The sequence below is a fragment of the Microtus ochrogaster genome, chromosome 5, assembly GCF_000317375.1.
Source record: "Microtus ochrogaster isolate Prairie Vole_2 chromosome 5, MicOch1.0, whole genome shotgun sequence".
In the NCBI taxonomy this organism is placed as follows: Eukaryota; Metazoa; Chordata; class Mammalia; order Rodentia; family Cricetidae; genus Microtus; species Microtus ochrogaster.
Window position 1 is genome coordinate 46364734 of NC_022012.1, and position 10592 is coordinate 46375325.

The 10592-nt window shown below is 36.7% G+C and overlaps 1 protein-coding gene across 1 annotated transcript in view; it reads left to right on the forward strand.

Annotated features, from left to right (window-relative positions):
• Nucleotides 1–10592, forward strand: part of Rdx (radixin) — a 63477-nt gene that overhangs the window by 27172 nt on the left and 25713 nt on the right. Inside the window, exons 7-10 of the mRNA XM_026779096.1 lie at nucleotides 158–318; nucleotides 2089–2185; nucleotides 3088–3251; nucleotides 6636–6766. Of these exons, the coding sequence (XP_026634897.1) occupies nucleotides 158–318; nucleotides 2089–2185; nucleotides 3088–3251; nucleotides 6636–6766 (553 nt within the window). The remainder of the gene's footprint in view (nucleotides 1–157; nucleotides 319–2088; nucleotides 2186–3087; nucleotides 3252–6635; nucleotides 6767–10592) is intronic.

The window sequence follows — 10592 nt, forward strand, 5'->3', positions numbered from 1 at the left end:
ACACACACACACACACACACACACACACACACACCCTGCACCCCAGGTTATGCTTCCCATCTTTTGATGTACATAAATAAATAAAAAGCACTGAATATTAGCTTCATTAGTTTTAGTTTGATGTTTCAATGTGTCTACTTCAGTGTATTAAATTCAGCTGTATTTTAATAGGGAAGATTCGATGATGGAATACTTGAAGATTGCGCAAGATCTAGAGATGTATGGTGTCAACTACTTTGAAATCAAGAATAAGAAGGGCACTGAGTTGTGGCTGGGTGTTGATGCTTTGGGTCTGAATATTTATGAGCATGATGACAAGTAAGTTAAATGGGTGTCTAGTGAGCTGGTCGTTCTGGGATTCAATGGCTTTCAAACACCTCTGCTGGGAAAAGCTGTCTTGATTGTCCTTATTGCTTTCTACATTGAGGTTTAGGTATCATCCCTCTACTTCCTAGTACCTTGTAGTTTCTGAGTTTTACTTCTGAGTCAGTTTATTAAATTAGAGGGTCACCTGTATTTAAATGTGCCGCTTTTGTCTCTTGGGTGAAATGCAGTAATAAGTAAAATCTATTGCCTCAGTAAGTTAAGAGAGTCCCTGAATGTTGCTGTAGTTGATAGTAGCTTCAAATAGATAACATACATAAGTCAAGAGCAAATAAATTGATAGATGTGTTTAAACATTTTCTTATAGGAATTGTTTTGCATATTTTAAATAGTAATTTAATATATTATCCTTATGTTATTCATAGCAACTAATATTATCTTGAATTTGATCAAATTAATTTTTATATGTACACAGTTCATATTATATATGAAACATCATGACCTTATAGTATTAATATACAAATATATAATTAATGTATGTTAATACTAAATATATATATATACTATAAATGTATGATATAAATATATAATACAGTTTGAATATATCACTCTTATAATCCTTTCTCAAGTATAAAAACTTAGGGCTGGAGAGATGACTCAGCAATTGAGAGCATATCCCACTCCTAAAGAGGACGTGAGCTTGATTCCTAATACCCGTGTCTCAAGGCTCACAACTTTAACTCCAGGTCTAGGGAGAATGGATTCATTTGGTCTCTGAGGGGTATTTGTAGTCATGTGCACAGGTACATACATAACCAATAAATTTTTTTTAAAAGAATAAGTCTGTGTTAGTAATCCTTCCCACCCCAGACATGATTTTATAGCCCCCCTATTAAAGTAGGTCATGCTGATTTATCTCATTGGACATTAGTGAGCAGAATAACATGCGTATTGATTATGAGTGTTTAAATAAGTAGCTATGCTTAGTGCTTATTAGACTTTAAAAGTATCATAAATAGTAGAAAATCTTGTTCTCTTATCAGGAACCTGACTAAAATGACCTGTGTATGTGTCGGTTACTTTTGTTGTCATAATAAGAATGATTGCAGTCTGATTCCCAGTATGTTTATAGATAGGGTGGCAGAATGGGGTGACATTGGTAGGCATAGTGGCTCACATTTTGAATTCTGGTCTTTGGGTGCTGAGGCAGGAGGAATGTACATCCTGGACCTGCCGGGTCTATACAGTGACAAAAACACAGACAGAGGTGGGGCACAGGGGAAGAAATAGAAAGAAAATGGGAGTGGTTTTCCTTGTTTTTACAAATATTTTTGTTCACATATCATAAAGTCTTCAAGCTTTACTGAAATTCAGTACTTAATGTCTGTATTCCACATGACATTTTTAATTACTTTTCCTACCAAGCTGATACTTGTAACTTAAGACTCGACATAATAAAAGGTAAATGAAGAAATTCAAGCCTGAAGAGGCTCAGTCCAATACTCTTGTTTACTGAATTTTTCTGTGTAATTTTAAGAAAATGACACATGTATGAAAGCCTGAATGGTTGTTATTTTATGTGAGTTAATTAAATTTCTCTTTAAAGTTAGCATCAGCTGTGTAGTGTGAGGAAGATTATATGTTCTGAGCATCAGAAGCTCTTAAGACTGGTCATTCACTTAACCTGTCCCAGAGGGCTCTGTATTTTCCATTGTTAAGTTTCCTGACATAAATTTAAAGCAATATTCTTTTTTTTTTTTAAAGGTTAACACCTAAAATTGGTTTTCCTTGGAGTGAAATCCGAAATATTTCATTTAATGACAAAAAATTTGTTATAAAGCCAATTGACAAAAAGGCACCTGTAAGTATTCTTTGTTCATTAACATTCTATGCTACTTTCTGTGAAGTAACTGAGAGACGGACACTGATCACCCTGTGTTATTTCTGAGGGTATTCTCTTCCCATAGATAAATTTTACTCAGTGAAAAGTGATGAAATGCTAGTAAAAATACAAAGTTTATGCCTGGGCTGTTGTGGCACACACCTTTAATCCCAGCACTCAGTAGGCAGAGGCAGGCCAATCTCTGTCAGTTCGAAACCAGCATGGTCTCCAGAGTTCGAGGGCAGCCTGGTCTACAGAGCTAGTTCCAGGACAGACAGGGTTACACAGAGAAACTTTGTCTCAAAAAAACCAAAAAAAGAAAAAAAAAAGTTTCCATTTTTCTTAATAAACTATAAGAATTTTAACTGTGATTTAATGACATAATTGATAATGATATTAGAAGGGTATTAACAATCACTCCTAAGAAATAGTTTAATCTGCATTTATTGCTTTCAAGAATGTAATAGAGATAAGCCTTTGAAAATTAATTCTGTATTCTTGTATTCTGAACTTTGTTTTTAATATTTGAGACTTTTATTGAAAAGGATTTTTAATAATTAGTGTAACATATACTTGAGTGTTCTTTTTGTTATCTAAAAGATAAATATCTGAAGAACTTTTCTAGGCTAAAACACAGCCATGGAGGAAGACCAGTTTTAACAATAATGGCAAAACATACCCTCCTCTGGAGTGTAAGGATAACTGCTCGTAGTTTCTTCAGAGTTAAAAGATGTAAGGAATGAAGGTGTATGAAATTTCAGAGTTCCTAAACTTGTGTTCATGTGCAGTGACACCATAGTTCTACTCTTGTTGAAATTGAGTAGTTGTGAAAGACACTATCATTCAGAAAGATTTTAAAATTAAGAATATTTTCTATTCAGGATTTTGTTTTCTATGCTCCTCGTCTGAGAATCAATAAGCGGATTTTGGCCTTATGTATGGGAAACCATGAACTGTATATGCGAAGGAGAAAGCCTGACACTATTGAAGTACAGCAAATGAAGGCTCAGGCCCGGGAGGAAAAGCATCAGAAGCAGTTGGAAAGGTATGTATGTGTACCTGTCAATTTTGTTTTGTTTTTTGTCCTTTGAAGACAGGGTTTCACTATGTAGCTTTGGAGTACCTGCTCATTTTTAATTGCTTGTTGTGACAGGCTATCTAAAAGTTACAGGCTGCTCAGTTTTATTGGTGTACTTTAATGTCAGACTTTGTGTGCAGTTTAGGTGATGGGCCTGAAAAGTATTTCTAAAATAATTTAATTTTACCTGCCAGTATAGAGACTTTATAGTTTAGTATATTTATGTCCTCAAAATAGAACTAGGTCAAAATGAGTATTTAGAAACTCATACTCTTGCTGGCATATGCCTTTATTCCCAGCACTTGAGAGACAGAGTCAGGCAGATCTCTGTGAGTTCAAGGTTAGTCTGGTCAACAAGAGCTAGTTTCAGGACAGGCACCAAAGCTACACAGAGAAATCCTGTCTCAATAAACCAAAAATCAGCCCCCCCCCCCAAAAAAAAAAAACTCAAAAAAGAAACCCAAACTCTAAATGAAAAATACATAATATGAAATATGAGTAATCCCAAGAAGCTTCCTGGGGGAAATGTGATTGATTTGGTTAGGGTGGGGAAAACATATTCAGAAGAGGAAGCTAGCATAAGCAAATGCGTAGCGAGAGATAAGAGTATGCAGGGTTTGCCTAGGGACCAACTGTCAAGTGGACCAGGTTAATTTTTTGGAGCACTGTGCAAAGAAGATCTCCCAGTGTTATGTGGGAGACAAGAAAGACCTAGCAACCCCAGGTGTCAGGTGTGGTGTGCAGAGCTGGGTACAGTGTTGGCTGGGTGTGGCCTGTGGAGATGTGAGCCGTGGATCTCAGTAGTGCTGCAGCATCAGCTGCAGAGGGTTTTCACAGCAGAGGGTTTTCACATAACCGGGTTAACTGTCTCCTATAGATACATTCCACGTTTCAGCAGTAAATAGTGTTTGTTCCCAGCTTGCTTATAGCCATATTCCTTTGAATCTTTCTTTTTCTGTGTGCCTATCTCCTTTACCTCCATCCCTGTAGAAGAGCGAGTGAGACACCGATAGGGAAAAGCTACATGAAGCCAATACCCTTTCCTAGAAGGGACATTGGTACCAGAGTGCAACCCAAAAAGTTTTGAGCATTTGGATAGGGTATTATAGCCTGCAGTCTTCAGACTTGTTTTGTACTGAGTCCTCAAGACTTAAGGATCTTGTGTCCTGGCAGGAGAAGGACCTGTCTTGTGGGCCTGTGGTAGTGCTGTACATGACTGTACAAAGGCTTTGAGCGATGGAGTAGCCTAACAAACACCCTGGGTTGAGACAACATGCTGTAGAAAAGTAGTTATTTGAAAACTGGTACTTCTGCTTCAATGAACAGCCTGAGGGGACAGCAGGCTTTTTAAGTTAAGGCACGTCTTAGGCCCTTCTTTTGTCCAAAAAGCCCGGGATATGCCTATTTGCCCATAAGCCTCTTCATCTACGTTTTCTAGAGGTGTTGAAATTCCCAACTTCTGAAGTCTCTGCCTGAATATACTTTATAAATTGAAATGAGGAGGCAAATGCTGCAGAGACCAAGGGCAGATAGGTATTGGCTCTTTGTTCTGAGTGTTGAGGAAGTACATCATAGAGAACCTAGAGCCAGAGTGGAGCAGCCCTCCCCTTTTCATTTATTTATGTGTTTGTTTATTTGTTTATATTTTCCCTTGTTCTTTAAAAATAACTTTTCTATGATTTGATTTTTTTTATATGTATTGACTGTTTTGTCTGCATGTATGTGTGCACGACATTTGTGGCTGCAGAAGTCATAAGAGGGTGTCATGTGCCCTGGAATAGGATTTACAGATGGTTGTGGCCTATCCTATGGTTGCTGGGAATTGAACTTGAGTCCTCTGCAAGAACAAGTGCTCTTAACCACTGGGCCAACTCTCTAGCCCCAGGTCTCTGATTCTTAAATGGGATGAAGTTGATTAATCAGCAGGAGGCTTAGTCACCCTTCAACCCCGTGTCAGTGTTGGTGTCTCAGAAAGTCACTGCCAGGAACTCTTGCTGACTTGTGACATTTCTCCTTCAGGGTTCCACACTTTCTTTCTTGGGAACAGACTGATGCCCACGATCTGCAGGAATTACCAAATTCAGACCTTTGTAGTAAGAAAAATTGCTTTGGTAGAATAGTTTGTGATGTGTCTGAGTGATGTATCTAAGTTCCAAAATTGACACTAGGTGGCAGTCAGTACTGTTTTGTGAATATTAAGGAAATTTTAGAGGAGTCACTTCAGTGAAAAAATACTATGATTGAAGGTAGTGATTTGAATATTAAACATATGAAGTAACACAGTTTAATGTCTTCATCCTTTTGGTTTTGGTCACCAACATGAAGTTTGTTCAAGATAGGCTCTTGCTTAGCTGTCTGATGACAGGTTTTGACTATATTATTTCCCTAACTCCTTTATCCCCAGTGATTTTATCAGGACTGATAGACACAACTAAATCTTCATGGCATTGTTTCCCCTTTTACCTGCATTAAGTATCTTCTGCTATCCTAATGGGATTGTGAGAGGTGGTAACCTGTCATCTTATATTCAGGCGTAAATGCTAGTACCAGAAGTTAAGTGTGTGTATTGTTTTTTTTTTTTTTGTTGTTGTTGTTGTATTTTTGACTTTTTGAAGGGGGGCTTCTCTGTGTAGTTTTGGAGCCTGTCCTGGAACTTGGGCTGTTGATAAGGCTGGTCTCGAAATCAGAGATCCACTTGTCTCTGCCTCCTGAGTGCTGGGAGTAACGGCATGCATCACCACCACCTGACATATTGAGTTATTTTTAATAATTGAAAATCGTTGATCTTCCAAGATATTTTTCTGTTAAAGGTACTTGTGTGTTCTCTTTAAACCTTTAGTTTTTTTCCCTGTTGGAGGGCTTCTGCTAACTCAAAAAATGAATTTCCTTGGGTTATGGCAATGGTGCAGTAAGCTATATTGAGATGTTACATATAATTTGTTCTGTATGCAGATGCTAGACCTACTGAGTTTTTTCCCGCCTAAATTGGCTTTGAACACTCGTTTTAAGTTTTAAAATAGTGTGTGTTAATGTGTGTAGTATGTGTATGTAAACACACATGCATAAATAAGCATGGAGGTCCAAAGTTGAGATAACTGGGGAAGATACTTGATAGACAAGGTTCCAGGGTCCCGCCTGCTTCTACCATCCCCAGCTCTGGGTTGTAGCGCATGCTGCCATGTGTGCCGTGCATGGCTAGTATACAGTACATACTGAACTGTATGTGGTGAATATATTGAAAACATTTTAAATAGTTATGTTCTTTTTTTATTTAATTTGGGATTAATACAAATAACTTGTTAATTGTTTCTATCTGTTTATGTGTAACGTGCAACTTGTAATTTCTTTAAGGGCACAATTAGAGAATGAAAAGAAGAAAAGAGAAATAGCAGAAAAGGAAAAGGAAAGAATAGAGCGTGAGAAGGAAGAACTAATGGAGCGTCTCAGGCAAATTGAGGAGCAGACAATGAAAGCCCAAAAAGGTAAAAGTTTTTTTGAACAGTGAATTCAAGATTATTACTGTGATGTTAGATAGCAGTATTCTATGCCAATATGGACTGTTAGTTTGTGTTGTATAGGATAGGTGTGTTTAATTCACAGATGTGTTTAGTGGAATCGCATTGAAGTCTGTTTAAGACACAGTTCTGTTGTATTCTTGTTCCCTTTCATTTTCAACCATACAAATGTGTGTGTTCTCTATAATTCATATATAAATTTATGGCTTTTCCTTTTCAGGATTCCGTAACTAAAAACATACATTTACTATCTTCTGACATCTAAGCTAATACATTAGTGGAGTGCTTTGGGACATTTTAGTATTAAAAGCATTTTTCCTGTAAAAACTAAGCCCCCAAGAAATATTTGATTTCAGTGTGTTAGAGAGCACTGAAGGTGGGGTGTGTTCAGTACAACCCTTGACTAGTTAGTAGTGTGTTAGAGAACACTGAAGGTGGGGTGTGCTCAATACAACACTTGATTAATAGATATAAGGCTTGATTTTCAGCTCCAAAAACATGCACAGACATGTCATTCTGCTTGTTTGCTTTTGACATGTTTAGATGAACTTTCTGTTCAGCTTGTAGTCAAAGTATTGATGTATATAGAAAGAACAGTGTTTACATTGAATACCTGGGATACACTACTTTAACAAAGCATTAGTGGAAAGAACAGAAGAAAAAAAGTTAATTAAGTAAATCAAATTGTTCTTCCCAAGCCAAAAAAATTCAGCAGGCATTGTGAACTTACTCTTTTTATACCACCTTTCCCTAACAGTTAGTAGAACTAGCCATTTATTTTTATTAGTAATGACAGTGTTATTTAAAGCTTAATTTGATTCTGTATATGATGTTCCCATGTGGCAATGTTTTTTTAGAAACAGTCAGAATCAATTTCCAGTAGGTGTGTCTAGAGGAGGTAGTCATATAAATGACTATTCATAATTCCTGGAATATTGGGAATAATTTTTAGTGCAGACTGTTGTGACTTTTGAGTAGGGAGGGGCATGTTTTTACTCAAATTTATAATGCAGGCTGGCCTCAAAACTTTTGATCCTTCTGGCTCCCTCCTCACAAATGCTAGGACAACTGGCATGTGCCATCCTACCAGCTGTGTGCTTTAAGTTGGAGAATCAGCTCATTTAGTGAAACACTAGCCATGCAAGCATGAGGATCTGGGTTTGATCTCTTGAACTGATAGAAAAGGTTGGGCATGCCGGCACCAGCTTGTAATCCGCATTGGGGAAGCTGAGATAAGACTGGCTAGGCACCTTACCAAATCAGTGACATCCAGGTCTTGAGAGACTGTCTCAAAAAGAGAGGAACATCTAGCTTCTGGCTGATTTCTGGCCTTCGTGTGTAACCATTATCACAAACTAAACAAACACAGATTTTAAAATGAGTTTTATTCTGACTTAATAGCTAAACCTCACCTCTCATACCTAGAATTAACTTACTTAATTTAAGGTTGTAAAGCATCTGTTTATAGACCACAAAGTGGAGTCGTAATGTTATTCTTGAATTCCAAATTTGATGCTGTGCATTCTGCTTTTGGTACATTTTTATCTTCTAGGAGTGCAGACATACAACCTACGTGGCAGTAAAACTGTGCAGACGAAAGAAATATAAGTATAAAACGTTGACAGAGTGACGTGGTACATGTGTGCTAAGGACCACGTGACTAGTATAAGTTGAACCTTTCACGAATACTGGAAAGAAACTTGGATTAAGGGGCATAGGGCACATTGATGGGGTACTTGATCACATGTGTGAGGCTGTCAGTTTTCTTAGTACCACACATATGACCTCCTGGATTATACCGAAGAAGAATGAAAATTTAATAGCAAAGGAATAATGATTCATAGCATTTTTAAATTTATATAACTCTTTGAGAGAATAATTACTAAGTCTTTTAATCTCATTCATTTAGGATGTATAATAAAAGTATTAATGATTTACACAACTACTCAAAGAAGCACTGAAGAGTATAAGGGAGATAGACCAGAAAGAGTATAGAGCACCTTTGTCAAGACAGTTTCCATCAGTCATCTTAAGACAGAGGACATCCACTGTATTTGTTGTTTTTTAAATAAAGCTTTCCCAGGCGATCCTAAAACCTACATGATTGTCTTGTAATTTGTGCTGAATTCTCAATTTAAATCAGTAGATGACCATATGTCATGATGCTTAGATTATTATATTTCATTGTCATTTTGTTTTAATTTTTATTTACGCTATAATTCCAAATAACTCATTAAATAGAACAAAAAGAGTAGACCAGTTGTCCTAGAACATTTTGAAGATATATTGGGATACCTAAAAGATAATGTCACCAGACCTGCCATTTATTTGCCGTTCTAACAAATAATCAAAGTGAGTTTGATTTTCGTAAGACAAGCTGTAGAAAGGAGTTGTGGCCTAGTGATTTCATTAATTCTGGACACTTAATAAGCACTGGGGGCACGAAACTATATAGATGTGGTCCCTGCTTTGATGCAGTATACACTTTATTGATGAAAGACGGAGCAATAACCTAAAGAAAATCACTTTATGTAGTTTGAAGTGCTGTGGAAGGGCCATCAGCATGACGGTGTGATGAGTATTAGTGCCGCTTGTAACAGAGCAGAACTTTAATTTTGTCATCAAGTTAGAATATGGCCATGAGTGAGTCATTTTAACACCTTCATTTTCTTAGGATTTCTGAGATTGTTTTTAGTTTTATTTTCTGAAAACCACTATCTTAGTGAAGAACTGATTGAGAGGTCTGTGTATACCTGTTAGGAGTAACCTCAGTCATTTGTTAAGTTCATGTGAACTGTACAGTCTTGTTCTGGCAAGCTATAAGAATAAGACAATGAACATTATGGCATGCTTTTGTTACTTCTTAATCATTTGTCTTCCCTATGTAAATTTTGTCATTGATTTTTTTTTTGAGATCTTTGATTTAGTCTTATCTTTTTTACCTTGATAGCTTTGTTGCGATACAATTAATATGCCATAAAATTACCCATTTAAACTACACAGTTTAATGATGTTTAATATGTTCAGAGTGGTATACACCTATTACTCAATCAGTTTTGAAAATCTGTTGTCTCCAAGAAGAAATCCCATATCCATTAAGCAGTCAACTAATTTTTTCCAGTAATCCTCCCCCCAGCCGTGGGCAACTGTTAATCCATTCACCTCTACAGATTTACGTTTTCTGTACACATAACTGGTTTCTTACTTAGCCTGGTATTTTCAAAGTACATCTGTGTTGAAACATATAGTAGCATTTCATTCTTTTTAAATTGCTGAATGATATTTTATATTTTATTTTTTATTCATCGTTTTTGGGCACTTGCATTGTTTCTACTATTTCACTGTGTTGTGTATAACTTACAGATGTACATGTACAGATTTATTTTAGTATTTTCATGTTTGTATGTTTTGGTATTGCTGGCCATATTGATTACAGTTTTTGAGGAACTGCCTATTGGTTTGAAAATGTCTTTATGTTTCTATAGCCATGTATGATTTCTTTCCATCCTCTCCAGGATATGTTAATGTTTATCTTTTGGGTTATCATCTTCCTAAATGATTTTCAGTACTATTAGGATTTTGACTTAAATACCTCAGTGCCTAATGAAGCTGAGTTGTCTTTCCATGTGTGTAGTAATATGAGCGTCGGGGCTGCATCTCCAGCACCCTGGCCGCCTCCGGCTAGCTTTGCCCGAAATAATTACACAGACACTGTATTCATTTAATCACTGCTTGGCCATTTCTATCTAGCCTTTTCTCAGCTAACTCTCACACCTGGACTAACCCATTTCCA